The 25,353-nt window shown below is 50.8% G+C and overlaps 1 protein-coding gene across 9 annotated transcripts in view; it reads right to left on the bottom strand.

Annotated features, from left to right (window-relative positions):
* The window catches only part of EXD3 (exonuclease 3'-5' domain containing 3), a 564,575-nt gene that overhangs the window by 4,233 nt on the left and 534,989 nt on the right, over nt 1–25,353 (bottom strand). For all 9 annotated transcript variants that reach the window (XM_075120432.1, XM_075120430.1, XM_048822833.2 and 6 more), the window contains one exon: nt 17,109–17,202. In XM_075120432.1, coding sequence (XP_074976533.1) covers nt 17,109–17,202 — 94 coding nt within the window. The remainder of the gene's footprint in view (nt 1–17,108; nt 17,203–25,353) is intronic.

Genomic DNA, 25,353 nt, shown 5'->3' with positions numbered 1-25,353 from the left:
CTAGGGCTGACTCCTGGGCCAGTGACTCCTCCACCGGCCCGTAATGCCCCACGTGGGTGGAGACTGGAATTCAAACACAGGGTGGTGTTGCTGGAGAAAAATCCTAGGGTTGAAACCAAGAGGGTTCTAGAGACGTATGTAATATGTTCTGTAGAAATGGCTCTGAAATCCTATGGGGATAAATTCTGTTCTGTCTCCTGAGAGCCACAGCCCAGGGGGGCAGGGGAGGGGGAGCTTTAAATCATGTTTACACTCTCCAGAGTCTGTGCTGCTGTGGGGACTGCATGAGCAGCCCCAGGGACGGCCAAGAATCCCCCCGGCCCCAGCACTCAGTGTGTTGATACTCCCTGTCCTGAGCCCACCGTGCCCTGAGGCAGAAGCTGCAAGAGAGGGCTGTGGAGAAGCCCTTACAAGGGTCTTGCACAGCTGGAGGAATCTTTCTCCTGCCTCTTCTCGCTCCCTCTGTGGCCCAGGAATGCCCCAGAGCGGCACACAGGAGTGGAGCAGAATAAGCCCTGTGGAAGGTCCAGACGCAGGTCCTTCCTTCGGGCTGGTTAACCCTCGCTTAGAATTCCATGGCAGGGAGAGTTCAGCTGCCTGCCCCACAGCGCTGTGTGACCATGCATGGAAAGAGTAAGGGCCACCTCAATAGAGGTGTATTCCCAAGCCAGGAGCGCTGCTAAGCATACTCTGAGCGCCTGGCTATGCAGGGCCTGTACCATGTGTATGCATTTACACCTCTGCCAAGAGGCTATGAATTGCTATCAAACCAGAGGAAGGGTGGCCGTGTGGTCAAAGCACATGGTTGGCACTCAAGGGCCCAGGTGCCTGGTTCCAACTCCGATAGAGCTGATCTTGGAGAAGCCACTTCCTCCTTTGTGTCTCAATTTCCTCATCTGTAAAACTGGGGTAATAATCCCTCCCTCCCTATCCCACAGTGGCATTCAGAGACTTCACTAATTAATGTATAAAGTACATTCAGATCCTCTGATGGAAGGTGCTGGAGAAGGATCCAGTATTATTATTCTAAAATAACGGGTTTCTCAGCATGCGTCTATAATCCTGGCCCCAAGGGGTGTGAGAGTCATGACAGACACAGCTACCACGTTAGCTGATACATTTAAAAATGTCTAAGCACCCTGTGACCAGATCCAAGCACTGCTGATCAGTAAAACGGGAATGCCCTGTGAATGTATTATATGCCTTTTCTAACATTCCATGTGGGATCTCTTTTCTAAACTATCCGACCGCCACAGAAAGGAAACAAAGAACTGGGTAAATGTGATGACAGACCCTGACCAAAATGTAAAGACATGAGGGCTGTCACTCAAACCAACACCACCCAGGAAGATTTCAGGACACAGTCTATGGCTGGCTTAAGACACTCCTTGTCCTAAGCTTGTTGTGTTCAAGTCCATCCATGGAGTCTTTAAATCAAGGCTGGATGTCTTTTGAAGGGAGCCACGTGCTGTTAAATTCAGTGCAGGAGTCACTGGGGCAGTTCTTTGCCCAGTGCTATGTAAGAGCTCAGCATAGATGATCACAGTGGTCCCTTCTGGCTTTAAAAATCTGCAGATCTAGGTAGGGACTTTTCAGTTTATTTTGCCTGTTTGACAAGGGGCAGGCAAAGCCGAGGGAGGCACCGATTCCAGGCCAGAAGGGACCACTGTGATCATCTAGGTGGAGCTCCTGCACAGCACAGGTCAGAGACCTGCCCAACAGTCATTCCTACCGCAGAACTTTTAGAAAAACATCCAGCCTTTGACTTTAAAACTGCCAGTGAAGGAGAATCCACTAGGACCTTGGTAAGTGGTTCTAGTGGTTTATTATTCTGACTGTTAAACATTTACCCCTTATTTCCAGTCTGGAACACAGACTGACTGTGTGACCGAGGACAAGTGATTACTCTCTTGGGCCTCACTTCTGCAGAATGGAGAGAATAATCCTTCCTTTCTCCTGCCCACCTTTCTTCTGTCCTGCCTATTTAGATTGTAAGCTCCTAGGGATGGAGACTGGCTCTCACTATGTATCTGGGCAGCGCTCAGCATGACGGGGCCTTGCACCTTGGCTGGAATCTCTAAATGCTACTGTAATACCGATAATCAGGGGTCACCCAATGAAATTAACAGGCAGCAGGTTTAAAACAAACAAAAGGAAATATTTCTCACACAACGGACAGTCAGCCTGTGGAACTCATTGCCAGAGGATGTTGTGAAGGCCAAAACTATAACTGGGTTCAAAAAAGAACTAGGTAAATTGATGGAGAATAGGTCCATCAATGGCTATTAGCCAAGATGGTCAGGGATGTAATCCCATGCTCTGGGTTTCCTAAGCCTCTGCCAGATGCTGGGACTGGAAGACAGGGGATGGATCACTCGATAATTGTCCTGTTCTGCTCATTCCCTCTGAAGCATCTGGCTCTGGCCACTGTCAGAAGACAGGATAGGGGCTAGATGGACCATTGATCTGGCCCAGTATGGCTGTTCTTAAATTCTAATAATGATCAATAATAATGATGACCTTAAACACAGCAGTGTGGAGCCCCCAGAAGTATCGACCTGATTTTCAGGTCGGTGGCTGTATTCAAAAATAAAATGAAAAAAAAAAGACAAACTGAAATTTGGTCTTTGTCTCACTGAAATGAAAACCCACAAAAAAGTCATTTGGGTTGAACGAGGCAACATTTCAGAACATACTATTTGCCAAAAAATCCACCAGCTCTAGTGCTGGGGATGTGGTAAAATCCCTGGTTTGCCCTATCACATCGCCCCCCTTCTGTCTTTGAAAATGCATGTTCAGCCCTGAAATGGTTAAATATAAACACCCCTTTCGGTTTTCTTCTCTGAAGGTACCAAGCTGTCATGGTTGGGCTTTACTGATAGTCAGTTGAGCTTTTGTGCTCTTCCAGGAAGGCCTGGCATTTCCCCGTCTCTTTGGAAATCTCCCTGTCTGTCAGCCATGGTGCAGCCCTGCGAGCTCTCAGCCCCGGGGACTTCACACCTCTCCCACCGCTAGCATGTGGGATTTAAAAAAAAAATTCCTCAAGGCAGCCTGTACAGCGTGAAGTACCAGCTCCCCCTGGCCACCACTCCCCTTCCCCTGTGGGATGTGGCTGGTGAGACGGGAGGGGGCGGGAGGGTCATCGTTACAAAGAGAAGGAGAGAAAGGCTTGTGACACCCAGCATTTTGCCTTTCGATCGGCCCCAGCCCCCTCTTAATTGTGGTGCTTCAATGGGTTGAAAATGCAACATCACTTCAAAGTAACAATTTTTCAATGGGCGCTTGTAAAGCTCCCGCCCCACCCCCCTTGATGGAATTCGGTTCAAAGGCTTTTGAAGATGCCTGTGTCCCTGTGGCAGCCTGTCTGAAAAGGCCACTGGGAGCCAGTAAGCAGGGTGCCAACTCGGCAAACAATCTTAGAAAAAAGTTGCTGTGAAAAGGTCATCTCCGTGGTGGCTCTGGAGAGAAAGGGCTTCGTCTGGAAGGGGCTGGGGGAGGAGAGGGGAAGATTTCTTTAAGGAGGGATTTTTCTCCCCCTTCCTTTCCTAAAGCAGGGTAAATATGGCGCCTTATATTGTGAGAGTGCTAAAATACACAAAAACGAGGCGTCCTTGTGGCACCTGAGAGACTAACCAATTTATTTGGGCATCAGCTTTCGTGGGCTAGAACACGGGCTCTGGGACGAAAGAGTCCAACAGCCTTTGTGCAAAGGGATTTCTGACATTTTATTCTGTGTACGATTTATAGCCCACCAAGGGTTTGACGAGCAGAATGTATCTCCCTGCTTTTAAACAACTAAGAAGTGTGCTAAAAGCAGGGGTGTAATTGGGAAGTGACAAGTAGAGCTATTCTTCCAAACTCCTCCCACAAACTAAGCTCCGCCCACTGGAGCTGCCAAAAGGAGCTGCCACAGACAGCATAGGTTGCACAGATCTTCACAATATGCATGCCCTTTCCCCATGTTCTGTGTGCCAGAACTTCAGTGGCATTAGCAATGCTGACTTTCCCCTCAGGATACAGGTTACCTCATGAGACTCTCTTGGGCAATGGCAGACTCCTTCATGCACACCCATTGACGTGGGTCTCATTACCCCACTGCGCACAGCGCCCAACCTTCTGCTCTCCTAGTGCTGGCTCAACCTAGGAAACTGGATAAGAATTATAGAATCATAGATTATCAGGGTTGGAAGGGACCTCAGGAGGTCATCTAGTCCAACCCCCTGCTCAAAGCAGGACCAATCCCCAATTTTTGCCCCAGATCCCTAAATGGCCCCCTCAAGGATTGAACTCACAACCCTGGGTTTAGCAGGCCAATGCTCAAACCACTGACCTATCCCTCCCCCCAAGTGATGGCCATGTCCTATGCCCTATGCGATGTCCTATGCTCATGAAAAAAGAGACACTGAGAGGACCAGAAATCCTCATTTCCCTCCACTCTTTATCTAAGAGTCTTCTCCCAGTCATCTCTGCCAGGGCTGCGACTTGATGCTTGGGTTCCAGGATCCAAATGCAGCTGCAGCAGCTGCGCTGACATGGTATGCGTCCGATGAAGTGAGCTGGGGCTCACGAAAGCTGATGTCCAAATAAACTGGTTCGTCTCTAAGGTGCCACAAGTCCTCCTGTCCTTTTAGCAGTAGTAGTAAATATTTATGAGGGTGGCACTGGAACGACGGGATGGTCTCCATGACAGCAGGTGTTGCTAGCGCCGTAGAATCCAGATTAGCCAAACTGCCGGAGTGGTTCTGATATTGGGAGGCAGGAAGAGGATCACAAAGAGCCTGTGGGAGGGCTGGAAGGAGTGGCAGGCCAGCTTCCTGGGTCCCACTGTAACAATTTTCATGGCCTATTCCAGGGCCTCACTTTCACACTGGTAGCAGTGCTTAATCCCGCGCTATTTAGGGTGAAATGGGACTTCTTGCCTGTTGAGACAAACCCAGTGTTGCAGGGAGTCAACTAATCTCCATGAAGAGGAGTTGGGGCTCTGGAAAAGGGGACATGCCTACACCTTGTGAGGACAGCTGAATGCCCAGGCAGCTCTGAGGTCATGAGGGGTAAAAATAAGGGGGTATTCTTATTGATGAAGTTCATTCTTGGAGAAATGAAGCCCCCCCAGAGAGGGGAAACAATGCTGGCAGCAATCCAGCTCTCAGAGTGTGAGGGAGTGCTTCTCTGACCTGCTGTCTTCCCGAATAAACGCTCCCCCACTGGTCAAACACATAAATAACGACCCCGCTCACTGTCCAGCTACAGATCCCCAAACACTCTGCTTTACAAAGCATTAACTCCACTTTACAGACAGGGCAGACAGGCCCTGTGAGGCTAAGTAACTTGCAAGCGAGTGTCGGAGCTGGGACCAGATCCCAGCCCCCTGATTCCTATCCCATGCTCTTTGCCCTCTGTGTAAAGTGGTGGCTAATGAGAAGCCAGGCTGGAGGCTGGCCCAGCTTGAGGGGGATTTGTTTGAGAGACGAAGGACTAGAAGGGGGAGACCTGGTGATCAGAAGCACTGAATTCTCCCTGCAGAATATGATTGTGGTACATTCTACCCACTCTTGTTAAGGACGCCAGTGGAAGGCATGAGCTGACCAGTCCCCCCAGTGTCCTTTATTCATGACAAAGCACTCTGCAGAACCAGGTCCTTGCGAGCCTGGGTCCCATTGTTAGCAGGATCCCCCGCACACCAGCACTGAGTTGGGCACAGGGCTGGGGAATTCCTAGCATAGCACCCATGGGAAGAGCAATGGACCAGGAGCAGGGGAAAGGTGGTTTTCAAGGATGGGATTTTTTAATGGAGCTTTGCTTCTCCATCACTTAGGCATTTTGAAACCCCTACTCTTAAATGTTTGCTTAGGCCAAACAATGGTAGACACCATGCTTAAAAATACTCTCCATATGTCGTGTGAGTTCCAGGCTGGGGTAGGAGGCTCTCCCAAACTTGGACCCTGTCGGAGGGTATTAACCTAGTCTCACTTGGGGTGCTTATGCCACCCCAGCAAAGGGTCCATCTCCTATTATTTTCTCATACAGGCCCACCTATGGCAGACAGCCTGCATTCCTACCCGTGAGGCTGGAGAGTTTGGACCTGGGCACCAATGCTCTGGTGTCTGTACTGGCTGGGTAGCAGCAGTAGGTCCCTGTGGAAGTGTGATCCTCGAGGAATAATGGCCACCTGCCATATCCTGAGACACACAAAGTTCTGCCAGGCAGTTCTGACATGCTCACAGCCACACCTGGCTCTCAGGGCTGTCACTGTGAGCACTTCCCTCACACTGGCAACATACTCCCTTGTAATGTGGCTATTAAGAGCTAGGTGTTCTGAAGAAAGCACTTGTCATAAAGACTTTGCACTAGTCTGAAAACACACCCGGGAGCATTCTTGGAGGACAAAGGTCCATGAGAAACCTTCCCTTGGTGAGAGATGGCTCCTGATAAGGGAAGTTCCGAGCCTGAGAAACACACTCTATTGAAGGGAACTGAAGATGCCTGATTATCTTTTCCTTCCAGATAATTGTGATAAGCAAAGGACAAAGGACTCTGGATTGTGCAACCAGTGCAACACAGGAGGGGCCAAGTTCTTAGGGCTTTCTCGGAGCCAGGTAGGATGGAGATTGGGTGCTAAGCCCTGTGCCCCTCTTTGCCCTGCTGATGCAAAACAAGAAGGCAAAAAATGACATGAAGCAGTCCAAGACTCTCCTCGCTCTCAATAGGGTTTCATGGAAGGGAAAGGGATCATGCTGGATTCTCTGCCTTCCCCCTAGCCTCCCCAGAAACCCTGCCTGGGTTGTCCCCGACAAGTGAGCACAATGTTTTGTTTTCCTAGGTTTTACTCTTGCATAAGCAAAGGACAAAGTTGGCTCTTGCTTATTCTCTGCTCACCGTCAGTATAATACTGATGTGATGTCTGCACGGCTCTGGGAACCCACAGCTACTACCTGTCAGGGTATCTGCAGCATGGGAGGGGGAAGGGGGCTGACAGACATTTCTAATGAACATCCAGCCTCTGAGACATTCATGCCGGGCTCTAGGTCTATCCCCAGCTCTGTCCCGACCTGCTTTTCGGGGCCGGGACTCTCTCGCTGTGTATGTAGAGCACCCGGCACAGTTCAATGCCATTACTATTTGATATTTATATTGTGGTATTGCCTAGAGATCTCAAACAGGCTGGGGCATGTTGTGCTAGGTGCTGTACAAACCTGTAGGAAAAATGGGGCCCCAATCTCATCTGGGGACGCTAGGTGAGCCTGTAATAAATAATAATAATTCAGAACAACATATTATGGTTATGGGGTTGCTCTTTCTAGTGTACACTCAACCTTGCACTGAATGCTAATCTTTCTGGGGCAGTTTGGTCTAACGGTTGAGGATGGGAGTGAATATCAGGACTTCTGCCTTCTATCCCTGGCTCTGCCACTCACTGCCAGACCTCATGGAAGCTCCATCACCTAGCCGTGCCTCAGTTTCCCCACGTGCAAGCGGGAATAATAGTGCTCACACACCTTTGCCATTGATGAGTGAAAAGGGGTATGTGGCTCCTTCAGCTGGAGATCCCTGAGCACTGTCCCTTGGGGTCATTACCCTAAGCCCGCTGCGCGTGTTCATGGATGTCTGGGCTGGGTAACTGCATGTCCACCCTTATGTGGCAATCGGATCGGCACAACATTCAACATGGAGTGCCAGAGTGCTGGCTTCTACGCCTGGTAGTGGAGCGAGCCAAAGTAGCATGCAAAGGTCAGGCATGAGGTTCTGTAGCATCTGATGAAGTGGGTTTTAGCCCACGAAAGCTTATGCCCAAATAAATTTGTTAGTCTCTTAGGTGCCACAAGGACTCCTTGTTGTTTCTGTAGCCCTCTCGTGAGTGCTCAAGCCTACCTTATTTTAAAGTGCAGCTCCATCTCAGCTTCAAGTTTAATTAACGGAGGGCTCTAAACAGACTGATGCCTCTTTAGCTGCAGGCTTGAGTCCAGGGCTAAGGAGGCGGTGGGGTTCACCAAGTTGTGAGGAAGTGCCGGTGGGTTTTGTGCATTACCCTGGCAGCCCCTAGTGTCAGAATCACTGGCCTGGTTCCAGAGAGCTTTGGTGGAGAAGGGGGGGGATGTAGAAAGACCCCAACTCTTCCCTGGGAGACATGGGGCGTAAACCTCAGCACAGAACAATTTATAGCTGCAAAGCTTTCCCTGTTTGGCTGCTTCCTCCCCCCTTCCTGAGATCACAGGCCACACCGCAGAGTGAAGGGCTGAGAAAATTCTCACGCTGTAATCAGCAGTGCAGTGAAGAGTGACCTTAAGAAGCTGGGGGGAGGAAGGGAAAGAAATACTGAGTCACTTCTGCGGGCAAGTGAGTGGGAAACGTGCTAAACAAACAGGTGTCCAGGGTCACAGCCAGGGAAGCGCTCATGGGCTGTATGCACAGCAGCCTATTTGCAGCAACCCCATCTTAACAGTCATTTTTCCCATGCTGTTTTTGTGACATAAACAAGGATCCTCCATCCACCCTCTTGCCATTTGCACTGTCCCACACCGAGGGTGCCTCTGGAGCCCACCACACTGCACAGTGCTGCGTTCACAACCACCAGACCTTTTAATGAACAGCCCTGGGTCTCTCCAGGGATTTATTCCCAGCTCTGCTGCTACATGGAGCAAAATCTGGGAGGACTGGAAGGATCAGTAGCATCAGCTTGAGCCTGGCTCAGTGCAGGAATCTCAATCCTGACCTGCAGCATCCTGCTCGTCAGTCCTGGGCCTGCACGTGTTGCGCCAGCGCCCCTCAATATCCCTGTTTGTCTAGCGTCGGGGATCGTCACTACTGCCACACAATACCCCCAGCCAGTCCAGCCTGAGCCGCCCTGCTACAGCTCCCCACCTCTGCCCGCCCTGCCACCCCCGGCCGGTCCAGCCTGAGCCGCCCTGCTACAGCTCCCCACCTCTGCCCGCCCTGCCACCCCCGGCCGGTCCAGCCTGAGCTGCCCTGCTACAGCTCCCCACCTCTGCCCGCCCTGCCACCCCCGGCTGGTCCAGCCTGAGCTGCCCTGCTACAGCTCCCCACCTCTGCCCGCCCTGCCACCCCCGGCCGGTCCAGCCTGAGCTGCCCTGCTACAGCTCCCCACCTCTGCCCGCCCTGCCACCCCCGGCCGGTCCAGCCTGAGCCGCCCTGCTACAGCTCCCCACCTCTGCCCGCCCTGCCACCCCCGGCCGGTCCAGCCTGAGCTGCCCTGCTACAGCTCCCCACCTCTGCCCGCCCTGCCACCCCCGGCTAGTCCAGCCTGAGCTGCCCTGCTACAGCTCCCCACCTCTGCCCGCCCTGCCACCCCCGGCCGGTCCAGCCTGAGCCGCCCTGCTACAGCTCCCCACCTCTGCCTGCCCTGCCACCCCCGGCCGGTCCAGCCTGAGCTGCCCTGCGTTCTGTCAATGCCTGCCAGTCCTGACCTACAGCTCCCCACCTCTGCCCGCCCTGCCACCCCCGGCCGGTCCAGCCTGAGCCGCCCTGCTACAGCTCCCCACCTCTGCCCGCCCTGCCACCCCCGGCCGGTCCAGCCTGAGCTGCCCTGCTACAGCTCCCCACCTCTGCCTGCCCTGCCACCCCCGGCCGGTCCAGCCTGAGCTGCCCTGCGTTCTGTCAATGCCTGCCAGTCCTGACCTACAGCTCCCCACCTCTGCCTGCCCTGCCACCCCCGGCCGGTCCAGCCTGAGCTGCCCTGCTACAGCTCCCCACCTCTGCCCGCCCTGCCACCCCCGGCTAGTCCAGCCTGAGCTGCCCTGCTACAGCTCCCCACCTCTGCCCGCCCTGCCACCCCCGGCTGGTCCAGCCTGAGCTGCCCTGCGTTCTGTCAATGCCTGCCAGTCCTGACCTACAGCTCCCCACCTCTGCCCGCCCTGCCACCCCCGGCTAGTCCAGCCTGAGCTGCCCTGCGTTCTGTCAATGCCAGCCAGTCCCGACCTACAGCTCCCCACCTCTGCCTGCCCTGCCACCCCCGGCTGGTCCAGCCTGAGCTGCCCTGCGTTCTGTCAATGCCTGCCAGTCCCGACCTACAGCTCCCCACCTCTGCCTGCCCTGCCACCCCCGGCTGGTCCAGCCTGAGCCTCCCTGCTACAGCTCCCCACCTCTGCCCGCCCTGCCACCTCCGGCTAGTCCAGCCTGAGCTGCCCTGCGTTCTGTCAATGCCTGCCAGTCCTGACCTACAGCTCCCCACCTCTGCCCGCCCTGCCACCCCCGGCTCGTCCAGCCTGAGCTGCCCTGCGTTCTGTCAATGCCTGCCAGTCCTGACCTACAGCTCCCCACCTCTGCCTGCCCTGCCACCCCCGGCTAGTCCATGCCTGGACAAACTTTCAGCAAAGACTCCCACCCTGCCAAAGGAACCATGGCACAATATACAGGCAAGGTGGAAAAACACCCACTGGAGATGAGGACGAGGTCACCAAGATTGTTTTGCTACTGACCTAGAGAGGATTGGAACCCGTCAGGAGTGAATGCCAAGATGATGAACCCGTTGTGAATCCTCGGGCTGAGAGCTTTAGCCACGATCTTCCACTTCCCATGGGGGTCACCATCACTGGTAGAGGAGAAGAGCCATGTTCTGCCACGTCCTCTTCCTCCCTCTGCAATCTCAGCCACCAGAATGAGGCCCCAGAATGCACTGACTTCTCCCTCTGGGGCACATCCATCAGAGAGTGACAGCACCTTATGCAGCAGCTGCAGGGTGGATGAGGTAGCTCTGAGGACAGCCATCCGCAGCAGGGCCAACCATGGTAGTAAAGTCAGATCTGTCACATGGCAGCCCCCTTCCCTGGGCAGCAGGTGCGGGTCGCACCCCTCTAGTGTGAGAGGCAGATATCCAATTGCTGCTGCAAAGGCTGTTCTATTTCAGCTGGTTGAGCTTGGGGGGGCACGGATGGGTCTTTCAGAAAGGTCTGATCTATTTCACTTCTATGGGCTTTCAGTGCAAGCTGTGAGGAAGAGGGGGGTGGAGATCCAGTCAAAATGCAACAGAGTAAGTTGTTGTTACAAGTGCTCTGCAGTTTGCTTATACTAGTGCGTCACATTGACTCAGCAATTCCCAGATTCCCAGACCAGAAGGGATCATCTAGTCTGATCCCCTGCATAGCACAGGCCAGGGAACATCCCCAAAACAATTCACTGTGAAATAGAGCAGCTCTCTTAGAAAAACAGCCAGTCTTGGTACAAAACTTGCCAGCGACGGAGAATCCACCATGACTCTGGGTAAGTTGTTCCAATGGTTAATTACAGCTTCAACATGCTTTACAAGTCCTGGCTCAGTGCACCTCCAGTCCCCTGTGAGGCAGGCCAGTATTATTCCCATTTTTCAGATAAGGAAACTGAGGCACAGAGAAATCAAGTGATTTACCTAAGGGTAGCCAGCATCAGAGCTGGAATCTGAAGCTGGTTCCAGATTCCCAATCCCCTAGCTAAGCCACTTGATTACACATCTCATAGGAGCCACTGCAAATCCTGAATGTGGCAACCTCTTGTGATGAAGATTGTAATGTGAGTTGGAAACACTGCACACCAGCTATCAGCTGAGACAAAAAGTCTGCACACAACAACCTGCCCAAGTATTTGCTCTCTGTTCTCAGAGCTAGGACACCCCCTCTGCATGCTATGAAACAGCTGCGAGCTTGACATCCAACACGTCAGCAACACATCCAGCCCAGAGCAGCCTGCTCTGCCACTGTGCACAGCATTGCAATCAGGAGCAGGGCATCCCAAGGTAACCGTCTGGTCCCTCCTCATATGTCCTAGGTTGATATATCTGATCCTCCATCATTCTCAAGCTTGGAATGGCAAAAGGAGTCATAGACAGCATAGAAAAATCACAGGTGCAGTAATGAAAACCGACTCATACATTTGAAAACCAGAAGGGGTTGATCATCTAGTCCAGGGTTCATCAACCTTTGGCATGCGGCCCGTCAGGGAAATCCGCTGGCGAGCCAGGACGGTTTGTTTACCTGCAGCATCCGCAGGTTCGGCTGATTGCAGCTCCCACTGGCCGTGGTTCGCCGTGCCAGGCCAATGGGAGTTGCGGGAAGCGGCAGCCAGCACATCCCTGGGCCCATGATGCTTCCCGCAGCCCCCATTAGCCTGGAACGGTGAACAGTGGAAGCTGCGATCAGCTGAACCTGCGGACGCTGCAGGTAAACAAACCAGCGCGGCCCGCCTGCCGATTTCCCTGACGGGCTGCGTGCCAAAGGCTGATGATCCCTGATCTAGTCTGACCAACTATATAACTTAGGGCCTAGAATTTCTCCCATCAAATTCTGTATCAAGGTCATAACCCCTGGTGGAGCTAGAACATGTTTTTAAAGAAGAAGAATATCAAAGGCAATGAAAAGATGCTACTAGGAGGCAGAACAAGGCTGGCTGTTTATATGTTTGCTCCTGATTTGTTGGGAGGCCGTTACCAGAGCTTGCCAGATTGAAGACAGGCAGACATGAATGTGTCTGAGTGCATGGCATATATGGGACATAGCCAGGCATGTCTACAAAAGTCAGCAAAAATAGTGACAATTTTTCACAAAAAAATTCAAATTTTTAATCTAAAGTACCCAAGCATGACTTGTGTCTGGGTTCTCACATTGCCTGATTTCTCCTGTCACAGCCCTACTAAGATATCAGTCACCAGGGCTGGCCCCCATTACAGTGAGTCTAGGCAAGTGATATTTTTGATCTCCCCTGGCCTGGTTCAAATGACCTATGTGACGGTCTCCCATTCCACACTGTGGCTGAAACAAGGCTGGCCAGCGGGTGGCGCTCCACCGTAGTGTCCCTGGAAACGTGGTGACCTAGGTGTGGGCATGTGTCGCCTGGGCCTAGTGGCCCCATTAGGGACCCCACATTACGTCCCATGTAATTTTTAGGTGTCTTATCATTTCAGTCTTGTTTTTGCAAAATCAGTTTTGCAGCAGAATCCTCCCCAGCGATGTTCTTGGGGTTCGCAGCGCTGGGGTGAGGGTGCAGTGCTAAGCTAAGGGAAGGCACAGCTCAGTGAGCCTGAACCATCAACCCACAAACACAAAACTGACTTGCTCATTTTCCCCCCTTTGTCATGGATACATAAACCACCCCTGGGAAAGCGGTGGGGACCACCATGCTGGGAATTCCAGCTGAGGCAGTTCTGTCTGGGCTTGTGAGCAATTTCTGGCAAATCTGGATAAACCCTAAACAGACTGGATTGGAAAATGTGCCCAAACCTTGGGAAACCTGTACAAAGCCCAAGGTAAAAATTCAAATGAGTTATTATACAAGAATTAAATGTCCATTAATAACATAAAAGCCCAGCCATAAAAGGAAGGGAAACAAGTCAAACAGAACGGCACGGAAAAATACCTTACTAGAGACGTTTCCAACATGGCAAGTGCCAAGGGGTTCTTGTCATTCACCGCCTGAACCCCTCGCAAAACTGATCGGCCTTAGCAAATGGCCCTTTGCAGCTTCAGGCCCATCTGCGTGCAGAAGGCCAAAACCGTGCTAGCTGCATCCTTTAGTTGCATTTCAGTCCCTCGGGCATGGTCTCCATCCATATGTGACTCACACAGACAGTTGCTTTAGCATCACATACTCCGTTATCTCACTGTTCAGTCCCCTAGCAATCACAATTATCCTCCCAAAGACCCTGAAAAGCCCACAGTTGAAAACATTTGAGGAGACAGTCCCCAGCCTTGCTTGGAGAGAGTGGAGGAGATGCATGGGTTATTGTGGAGAAACTGGAGATTATTCTCATTTCAAGTAACTGTGGGATGCAAAGGGCTGGATCCTTCAGGGCAGAGTGGCTGCTTTGTGTTGCACTGCCAGCATAATCTGGCTACAACCACAACCCATGGAGTATTGCCCCAGTGCAAAGGTGACCTTGCAGTGACAGAGCGAATGCTGCATGCCCTCTCTGGTCCTAAAATCTATGAATCAAGGTTCCCCTAAAATCTCTCAGCCAGAATTGCTGGCATGTGATTCAGATTATTGGCTGAGCAAAGCGAGGGCCTATGCTCAGCTCAGTGGCCTTTCTCTGCCTGCCTACCTGCCTGTCTGGATGTAATGCAATAACTTTTGGACACTGCATCTGATTTCAGGGATGTTCTAGATGCTGGAACTAGGGTGCTGCTTCACCCCTTGGCTTGAAGTGGTTTCCATTATATTCAGGGTTTACAGTAGGGGTCAGCAGACTTTCAGAAGTGGGGTGCCAAGTCTTCATTTATTCACTCTAATTTAAGGTTTCACATGCCAGTTGTACATTTTAATGTTTTTAGAAGGTCTCTTTCTATAAGTCTTTAATATATAACTAAACTATGTTGTATGTGGGCTGAACCTATTGATTGCAGTAAAAAACAGAAAACCAGATCTCCCAGAAAGAAAAAAATAAAATAAGAACAGAAGGGGGGGGCACAGTATGGGGGAGGGACATACAGAGCCCCTGGTACTGGGAACACACACAGAGCCTCTGGCATGGGAAGGAATGAAGCACCCAGGCATGAGAGGAGAGCGAATGGGGGGTATAGAAAGTGGCAGGTGTGTGGGACAATGGTATGAGGGAGGGGATACACAACGTGGTTGCAGGGAGTCCCTGAAAAAGGGGAGGGGAGGGTAGGACATAGGGAGTTTGTGGGGGGGGCACTAGGGGAATGCAGTAAGCCCCAGGTGTGTGCATTGAGCTCAGCTGGCAGAAGCAATGACGTGCGAGACCCTCTAGTCACATCACACTCCCTACGTACTAGGCTCTGAGGAGAAAGGGGCACCTATCACAGCTGAATATAAACCAAAGCATTTCTCTTTTCCCATCCAGGACTCTGGAAACTGGCTGAACAGGCTGGGCCAGCCTTGGGCTACTGTGGAACGGGAACAGCTCTCAGCAGGGAAAGCTCTGACAGGACAATTCCCCCCAGCCAGGCAGAGTACTGGGAATGACAACCACACAGCTACTGCATCTTCCCCTCAGCCCAAAGGTCCTTGCATTTAATCAGTAGTAAACCCTTTGCATTTATAGAGCTCCAAGTGTTTCACAAAATAAAGGAATGATCATTGTCCATACACTATAGAGACAGGGAAACTGAGGCAAGGCCAGATTAAGTGACTTGCTTAAGGCTGCGCTGTGGGTCAGTGGCAGATCCAGCAATGAACTCAGATCTCCAGACTCCTCTTCTAGTGCACTGCCCACTGGACCTCATTGCCTCTCATCACAAACTGCTTCTATGTCACTCACTGAAATGCTGCCACAACGGGGCTGAAGCACAGCAGCTGCAGCCAACACCACAGCAGAGCAGATTGAGACAGGAAATGAAGAATACCTCCCCACCGTGTCTCTAAGGCAGTTCGAGCTGGACTGTAATCGCTCCAGCTGCAATTTGACCCAGTTTAAGAGTAGCCGTGGAGGCAGCATCTGAGGCGTTAGAGACACTAGCAATGAGAAGTCACTTTGCAGCCTGTGGTTGACACAGTTTGCAGAGAGTTAGATGGGAAAGTCCTTCGACTGTAACTAATGCATCTACAGGAAATCATTGCACCCAGCATTCAAACAGCCCTCTCCACCCAACGGCCAGTGGACAAGTTCTTCTAAATCATAGTGCAAAGGAAAAGAATCCGTGTGGCTGGATTACTATAGCTGTACTTAGAGGTCCGGAAGTTTTTCTGATCAGGGTCTTTTTTTGCAAGCTCAGAAGGGTCTTGTCTATGGTGCAAGTCCTTGGCAAACCTACACCAGGTCTGGAAATGCTCTTTCCTGGCTGAGCCTGATTCCCTGGCACTCCGCACCCTGTGCAGACAGGTACACCAGCACAAAGCGGGGGTGAAAGACTCTGAGTCTGATCTGGTAACGTTTTACACGCTGCACCACAAGGTGCAGCCTGCAGAATCAGAGGCTTCCTGTCTGGAAAGGGCTAGAATATCATCTGTGTGGGGCTGGGTTTTTCCAAAGGGGGAGCTAGCCCCCCAACTCCCATTGGCTTTGAGTTGGGTCCCTAACTCCTTCTGTAAAAGCGGCAAAGAGTCCTGTGGCACCTTATAGACTAATAGACGTATTGGAGCATAAGTGGAGCATAAGTATTTTGCTCCAATATGTCTGTTAGTCTGTAAGGTGCCACAGGACTCTTTGCCGCTTTTACAGATCCAGACTAACACGGCTCCCCCTCTGATACTTAACTCCTTTTGGAAAGCCCAGCTGTAGTTCTTGCTGCAACGTTTCTATTTTATGGAACTGCAATCTCAGTAAAAAGACTCAGAAATGAGTCCTTCAATTAAAAAGGCCACACAAATAACAAGGGGCTTTAGGAGTGGCTACGGCTACTATCTTTACAATACCCAGCTGCATGGAAATTGCTGGGGAGAAGAGATGATCGAGGAATTGCAACACAGTGCTGACTTCACCTATTGCAGCTCTGTACCTGAACACTGTCCACACACCAATACTATTGTGTGGGTCTAAATCTTTGTAACTTATTTTTGTACTGAAGTCAAATGACCAACAAATCACAAGCACAAAAAAGCTGTTATAAAATGTCCACTTTAAACACAATCCTCATCCTGCAGTTACTAGGGCTGGGTTCTCAGCTGGTGGGTAGCTCTTACCTGTTGCTTTCTACCCAGAGACCTAAAAGAGCTTTCCAAAGGTTGGTATCCTTATCTCCATTTTACAGATGGGGAAACTGGGGCATGGGGCAGGGAAGTGACTTGCCCAGGGAGGGGAGAGGTCAAACCAGAAACTCAGGTATCCTGTGCCCCAGTGCTGTATCCACTAGTCACACTGCATCCCATGGATTCCCTTTTCTGTTTTGCCTGTAAATCAGACTGAAAGGTAAAAGTCTGTCCATGACCACGCTGACCATCTTAGGCAGTTGATCACTCCCCCGCTATGGGCTCCCCCAACCCGTGTCTGGCTGTGCCCTGAAGCAGACGGAGCGACACTGATTTACACCATCTGAGGAACTGGCCTGCAGAGCCTCAGGATGCTGAGACATTTAACAAATCTGGAGTTGGTCCCTGGGCTATTGCAAATCCTGCCAACAGAGTGCAAAGGTGCTCCAAGCACAGGAGCACAGTCCCCTCACCGGCTCAGGCAGGAACGCAAACCCCTGGCCAGGCTGCATTAACCTGGTAGGTGCCCACTCTGTTACCTGCATTATCTTCTTCTGTTAAGAGTCCACCGAACTGCATCAGTTGCCTCATTTGGTCTTTGGAGATCTTCAAGTACTTGTCGCAATTACACAACTGGCAAAAGGAAGAGAGAGGAAGATTAGAAAGAGGGTGGTAGCGGAGTCCTCTGCCGCTCTGCAGCACCTTCTGTCCAAGGATCTCACAGCATTTTGCAAACCAATGAATTCAGCCCCACAATGGCCCTCTGAGGTTGGTCAGCATCATTAGCATGTTACAGCTGAGGAAACTGAGGCACAGGGTCAGAGAGTGAGGCTGTGACAGCACTAGGGTAGGACACAGATCTCCAGAGTCCCAGGCTTTGACCCTCCTTCCTGTAGTAGAGGGCAATAGGGAAACCCACAAGAGAGTTACAAGATCAGGGGGAAAAAAGCAACACCCCAACCCAACTCATGGCTGCTCACACTGGCTATGCAGCCGGGGTGGCACTCCCAGCCTGCTGCCGCGTCACAGGGCTGCCACATGCTCCTCCAATGACCCTGCATCCCCAGCCCAGTGTCAGGCACAGAGATGAGCTGTGCCCTGCGCCAGGCCTGCAGCAACATGCTGCCTTGTGCCCACTTTGGATTCTGTCATGGCCTCTGCAGCCAGCTGGCTAGGTGGAATGTGAACTCTTGACCCATCTGACAGTGCAGCCCCAGCTCAGGGATTTCAAGGGATCTGTTCAGGCTTCCCCAGATGTCAGCCAGCTCAAAGTGAAGAGTGGGGTATATGTGTGGGTCTGGAGGGAGGTAGCTGGGGGAGGCACTCTGCCCCAGCTAGTCACTTACAGCAAACCCAGTTTATAGCTTGAACTCTGGGTCAAAGTCTCAAGAGAAAAAATAGCTGCCCAGCTTTATTGTGTAATGCTCCCATAAAGAATAGTGTATCGAGATGACCATTAAAAGCCCATGATAGGGCTTCTTCATTAAGAGCTCATAATTTAACATGGCAAATTTTCTGCGGAAAAGGACCTAGGGGTGACAGTGGACGAGAAGCTGGATATGAGTCAGCAGTGTGCCCTTGTTGCCAAGAAGGCCAATGGCATTTTGGGATGTATAAGTAGGGGCACAGCGAGCAGATCGAGGGACGTGATCGTTCCCCTCTATTCGACATTGGTGAGGCCTCATCTGGAGTACTGTGTCCAGTTTTGGGCCCCACACTTCAAGAAGGATGTGGATAAATTGGAGAGAGTCCAGCGAAGGGCAACAAAAATGATTAGGGGTCTGGAACACATGAGTTATGAGGAGAGGCTGAGGGAGCTGGGATTGTTTAGCCTGCAGAAGAGAAGAATGAGGGGGGATTTGATAGCTGCTTTCAACTACCTGAAAGGGGGTTCCAAAGAGGATGGCTCTAGACTGTTCTCAATGGTAGCAGATGACAGAACGAGGAGTAATGGTCTCAAGCTGCAGTGGGGGAGGTTTAGATTGGATATTAGGAAAAACTTTTTCACTAAGAGGGTGGTGAAACACTGGAATGCGTTACCTACGGAGGTGGTAGAATCTCCTTCCTTAGAGGTTTTTAAGGTCAGGCTTGACAAAGCCCTGGCTGGGATGATTTAACTGGGATTTGGTCCTGCTTCGAGCAGGGGGTTGGACTAGATGACCTTCTGGGGTCCCTTCCAACCCTTATATTCTATGATTCTATGATTCTATGATTCAAATCCAGCCGTGCTCTCTAGGAATCCCCATCCTGCCCCCCAAATAAATGAATGCCTTCAACCTTTCATGGCTAGCCAACTCCAGCCCAGCTCAGCACTGGGAGGACAGACACCTGCTGCTTCGTACCCTGAAGTATAACTCACTCAGCTGGGACCTGGATGCTGCCATAAAGCACCAGAAGCTGAGACTGTCTGTAAATGTCAGCAAGACCCTATGAGCCAGAGTTACAGCTTTGAAACTCACTCTTTGGCTCTCCCTACAATATTTGCATAAATAGGCACAGAACTGAAAAGCTTGCTGAGGTAATGAGCTTTCTTAATGGGGCACCGTTGCCTTACAAATCACTTCTCTGGGACAGATTTTACTTATCACAAGTAACACACATGGGCCCACAGTCTCCAAAATGACTAGTGATTTAGGGGTCCCAATCTGAAACATCTTAAAGGGGCCTGGTTTTCAGAAAGCACTGAGCTCTGTGACAGGTTTCAGAGTAGCAGCCGTGTTAGTCTGTATTCGCAAAAAGAACAGGAGGACTTGTGGCACCTTAGAGACTAACAAATTTACTTGAGCAGAAGCTTTCGTGGGCTACAGCTCACTTCATCGGATGTTGTAGCTCACGAAAGCTTATGCTCAAATAAATTTACTAGTCTCTAAGGTGCCACAAGTCCTCCTCTTCTTTTTGAGCTCTGTGAAAATCTGACCCCTTCACGTTGTGCTGGGGTTGGGCCTCAGCAACTGAACACACCGGGTCACTCTGCACTTTGGAAATCTTAGGCCAAGATTCCTAGCACTGAGATTGGAGGAAAAAATATTTCTCTCTCTTTTCCAGTTGGTTGCGACTGCAGGTAAAAATCCTGGCACAAGTGAAGTCAGTGCTCAATCTCCCACTGACCTCAATGGGGCCCGGATTTCACCCAGGGCCTTTAGCGGTGCTCTGTTGCATCAGTTTCACTGTTCTCCCTTGTACCGGCAGTTAGTGTAGGTCTTCCACACAGCAAAAGGGGAGAGACAAACTATTTAAAACGCGGGACAATGTGACTAATGCCACAAAAATTTATAGGGGGACTCAGGTGTGATTCCCAAAGTGACCTGTAACTCACTAAAAATCCCAAAGGATTAGGCTCCAAGTTGACTAGTCCCTTGAAAGAGCTGCAGCCAAGACAAGTGATTAGAATCATAGAATCTCAGGGTTGGAAGGGACCTCAGGAGGTCATCTAGCCTACCCCCCTGCTCAAAGGTGCATACATTTTAAATGCAGTGAGTTTCCTGGTTGGGGTCTGATCCAAAGTCTACTGTATGAAGTGAGAGTTTCACTGACTTCAGTGGGCTTTGGATCAGGTCTTTAGCACTTTTGATATGTTTGTGGAGCACTAGCTGGACGCGGCAGAGAGGTCACATCTGGGGGCTATGGCTCCCCTTCTCCTCAAGTGGGAGAATCAGAGAGGAAAGTGGGACAACTATTCGTTAGAAAAAAATATACAATCACAGCTCTGGCACCCACCTCTCAAACCACACGCAGGGATGGGGCAGAGCTGTCCCCAGTCTGGACAATAACTTGGCAGTCAGGCACTCCAAGAAATGAGGCAATAAACCCCAGCCTGCAAATGACTCAGACTGTAAAAGGCCTCTGCCTTCCGCTCTCTGAAGCTGCATTTCAAGCAAAGCCTGAGACAGTGGGTAAAACGGAAAGTCTCAGAGAGGCCATGCTATCGGGGACGAGAACTCTTCAGAGAATTCACTTTCCATGCACTGTGGCAAATGCTTTGAGTTCTCTGATCAGCCACTTCCTTCCAGCCCTGTAAGGCTGTTTTGCAGAGTACAAGGTGCCCTAAATGCAGTAACATCCATTTTCCCCCTCCTCTCCTCAGTGCCTGGGCCTTGCCACATGACTGGATCAGATCAGACTGGTTTGGAATCCAGCAGTGACCAAAACCTTTGCAAAGGAAGGAGACTATCCCCAGGGTTGCTGGCCCATTGAACTGTGCTGTACAGGGAGGGCTGGAAGGAAGCCTCCCCTCAGACCCTGCTTATGCCCTTCAGTAGGAAAGCTGATTTGATTATAATTTTAGGGCCAGATTCTGGGATTCTCCTTGGGTGGGGGAGAGAGGAAGCAGGGGCTCCCTGGCACACCTGGTCCGTGGCAAAGCTCCCACTGACTTCAATAGGTCCCGGATTTCACCCCAAGTGGGGTGGGGAAGTCAGATGCCCCAAAGGGGGTGTGGCTGAGTAAGGATGGCCCCAGGGCCTCAAGCCCTTTCTGCACCAGCTAGTAGCTCAAAAAGTGTATGGGAACCTCACCTCTGTGCCCTGGAGCCTGCTGGGGGCTCCCCGAACCTCTCCCTATGGTGGCGGTGACTCTAGAGACCATGATAATGGCCTTGGTTTGCAAAGCTACCCAGGGTATTATCCACTGAACCCAGAGCTGTGGGAAGGGAACAGTGTAGCCCCAGTCTGGGTTCGCTGACTCCTTGTGGATAGATCACAGAACAGCCTGACCGGCAAGCCTGGAGGCCTTGTGTGGAGTCCAATGCACACAACCTGCCAATGCCCTGCAACTTCCTCTCTTGTCAGCAGGCTCAGACAATGCAGTCAGCCAGTGGTCACAGGGCCTGACAGAGCAGCACATGGATGGCGCAGGCATAACCTGGGGAGCTGAGGTGATGTGGCAGGAAGAGGAGCTCATCACTTTGAGGAGCTTGCAGGGGGATTAACTTCTCCAGCCATCAGAGGTCTCTGCTCTCCAGCCAGCCAGGTAGTGGACAGCTTTGGACTCAGCACTGATCTGCGACTCTCAGATTACAACAGTGTTATGAAATGCTGGCTTCCCATTCTGCCTGGTGCCCTCTTCTCAGGCAGGACCTGATCACCCTTCAATCCCTCCAAGCCAGCCTACAACAGATCACTCTGCCTGGCATGAAGGCAAAGGCCACAGAGGAATGACAGCTTACAGAGCCCCACCGAATCACGTCTCCTACGCAACAAGGGCACTGCTCTAGCTCCTCATTCAACACCTGGTCACAATCTAGGACCTGGTCCTGATCTTTAAGGCCTTCAACAGACTCAGGCCTAGCTACGACCGGAGATGTGAGGGGCCAGGGAAAAATGGAAACTGGCGGGGGGGAGGAGGACATTTTTTCCCTGTTTTTTTCTGACACCTGGTATGAAAGAACTGGAAATTTTGGGACAAACGTAAAAGAAGCTGTTACATACAATATTTTCTCTCAGAATGAACAGTGAAAGAACTTTCAGAGTAATGTTTAAAGCAATGTTACTGCTGCCCTTCTAATGCTTTCTAATACTAGTAAGTATTGAAAATGAAGATACTTTAGAAAAGTACAGTATTAGAAGTAAAGAAAGTTTAGTTTTGATAAGCAAGTAACTACTGCAGATATTTCAACTTTTCCCAGAATTTTGGGGGAGGTTTGAAAACCCCCAGAAACACACATTTTTTCCCCATGCCTTCAAATTTTTCTGAAACTTTACATCCCTAGTGACAGCACCTCAGAGACTGCTCCTCCATCTGTGACCCAACTGCCCTCCAGGGGGCTCTGCAGATGCTAGGGTTTGTGGGGCAGGACGTTCTCAGGGAAAGGCCCTCACCTGTGGAGCTTCACACCAATGGAAATCAGATCGGACTCAAGGCAGACTCCACTTACACTCAGCGTAAGACCTCCTTTTTCACACTGCCTGATCCCAACAGCCAGGGCTGGCTTGGCAATAAGGATGGAGAAAGGAGATAGAAGAAGTGAAAGAAGGAAATCTAAGTAATGGCCCCTGATTCCAAGAGTGTAGGGGAGAAAAGAGACCTCTGTAGGGTAGTGTCACTAAGTATTCAGAGCCTATATACAGTACTTCATTACTGAGAGAGTGAAAGAGAAACATGGTGATGACAGACAGGCGGACAGAGTCAGTGGCCTACTCCCCTCCTAAGTACGGTTCTAAATCAACAATGCCAGGATCACTTTTTGATACCACATGATTTGCAAGTTGTCTGCACACATGGGAAGAGGGACCCTGCAATCTGATTCCTCATTTCTTGTTATATGCTCTGTATTAAAACATGAGGCTTCCCAATTCTTCCAGTTCTCAGATGCTGCAGAGCAAGCAGCTTTCGATCCTTTCCCAAGCATTCACTTCCCTGAAAACCTGCACAGGCTTGTTGCTTTTGGGGTTGGTTTGTTGTTTTTTTTGACACTTTCATGGAATGAATCTGGTTCAGTGGGTGGTGCCCAAGTGACTCCCCCCAGCGGTAGGAACACAAATGGTCAGACGTGACACAGAGCTCCTGCCAGAGTCTGGGAAATACACAGCCCAGGGAGGGAGTGGTGCCGATGCAGCCAGATGGAAAAGGGCAAAAGAGCTTTGCAAAAAATTTACGGAAACATTTTCAAATTCACCTACATGATGTAGGAGCCTAAGCCCCATTTTCAAATGTGACCTAAACCCCACAGATTTTCAATGGGACTTAGGCTCCAAATGCCCATGGCACTTTTGAAAATGGTGCTTCAGCTCCTAGGTCACTTAGACCCAAATCCTCAAAGGTATTTATGCTCCTAATGCCTATGGATTTCACGGGGCCAATGTGGGCCACAGGCACTTTGGAAATGTTACCCTTAATCAATATTTCTATGTCTTTTCTTCCTTAGCATTTCAAGAAGTGTTGGCCAACTCAGGCACCAGTGAATGCATGGGAAGCGTGAGACCTGAGCGTGCTCATGATTACCAACAGGAGCGAAATCTAGGTCCAGCTCTGGGCCACATGAGAAATCCCTGCAAGTCTCCCATTCCAAGGAACCGTGTCTGCCCACTGAAAACAAACATTCCTCCTTCACTCTCTTTTTTAAAAAGACTCAACCAAGGAAAAAGTGACACCAGATGCGCTCTTCTGAAACACCAGGAACTCAGGGGAAAACCTGGTTGGGAGAACCAGAATTCTTACAGAAGTCAGGTCTGCACTGTGAAGAATCACGAGGGAGTCACTTCTGATTTCCCGAGGAACAAAACATAAGGCAGGGTTAAATTATAACTTCAGGAGGTTATCGGATCAGATCTTCTCAGGGTTTAACTGTCTTGAATAAACACAGACCTTAAATCTCATGATTGTCTCACTTTTCATTTGCGTGCCACTCCTGCATTTTAACTGCATCTCTTCTAGGTGTAACCATGCTAGGGCTTAGACAGAAACTCAGAAATGCTTCTGCACAACTTGCAGGTGAGGTTGAGATGGGACCAATTTACTGAAATGCCCTGAAAAATGTTTGAGAAAAACTGGTGCACTTTTTGACCACAGGGGAAGAGACTGTTTCTCTTTTCATTGAACATGAGCTCTGTCTGCACGGCAGCTGGGAATCGACATGGACTCCCGTCAGTATTTCCCATCTCTGAGGCCAGCTGAAATGCTGATGTCCAAGCTCTTGATAACAGAAGCTCTGGGTCGACTGAAGGTCAGTTAGGGATTACTGTCTGAAGCTCAGCTCCTGAGCTGTGCAGGATCATCTCCAGAGTCTCTAAGAGCAGAGACCTACTGCAACTTCTTTCCTGAGAAGTTCAGGAGCCCCTCAAACCAGTTCACTCTCCTCTATCCTTCTCATTGCTCTGACACTCCTGAGTATGACCCTGAGGTCTGTTTACACATGTTACTGGGAGTTAGGCCCATCACTGGTTCCTCCCTGCAGTGGGCGAGCAGACCCCTTTGTGGGGAGGTTCTACAGCCTTCTCACGTACGCATCTGCCTTTGCACACTCCACTTGCATGGGAGACTGCTGGGGCAAGGCCTCTTTTGAGTGATGCTGGCCCCTACAAGCTAAGAAATTTTCTCCTGGGCAAGATTTGCACGTGATGCTGAACAGAGCTACAAAGGCTGCTGCTCTGCAGGGCACCTGTGACCTACCCAATGTGTATGTCTCACAAGCCGCCTTGGGACATCTGGCATGGAAGGTGCCTTATACATTTTATTGGATTGCAACACAGCAGACAAAGGTGAATTGGCCGCATTTATTGCATTCCCTTCCTTGTCACACATGCAACTTGGAAAGCTTGTGCCAAAGTCTACACAAGGCAGCCACCCTCACTATACAGCTCCCAGTTCCATCCAGAAGGAAAGAGCACCTTGTTTGATTTGTTCAGAAGGTATTACAAGGTGACTGAGCCAGCTCTGTGCCTGGGAGAGCAAACAGTCAGGCTTTTGAGTGTGTTTTCCGTCAAGCAGTATCATTCTTCCAAAACATGGAGTGCCGAGTGTTGCAGGTTCACACAGCACTGTACAAACACAGATAAGGAAACGTTCCCTGCCCCGAAGAGCTGACAGTTTAAATAAGACAGGCAACCCTAAGCTATTCCAGATGGGAAGAACTTAGGGGAGGCTGGTGTAGGTCTAGAAAACAGGAGACAAGATGCTCAGGAAGGAGGAGAGAAAAAGGCTATTGGCAGATGAATGAGAGAGTCTTGCGGGAGTAGGGGGCAGTGTGATGGTAGCCATGGACCTGAGGGTGGGAAGAAGAGACAAAGGAGATGGAAGGGGTCAGGCCTGGGAAGAGGCCAGATCTCCTGGCTTCCAGCCCAGTGCACT

The sequence above is a fragment of the Caretta caretta genome, chromosome 16, assembly GCF_965140235.1.
Source record: "Caretta caretta isolate rCarCar2 chromosome 16, rCarCar1.hap1, whole genome shotgun sequence".
Taxonomy (NCBI): Eukaryota; Metazoa; Chordata; order Testudines; family Cheloniidae; genus Caretta; species Caretta caretta.
The sequence above is the reverse complement of the archived record's forward strand: the minus strand, read 5'-3'. Positions and strand labels throughout refer to the sequence as shown.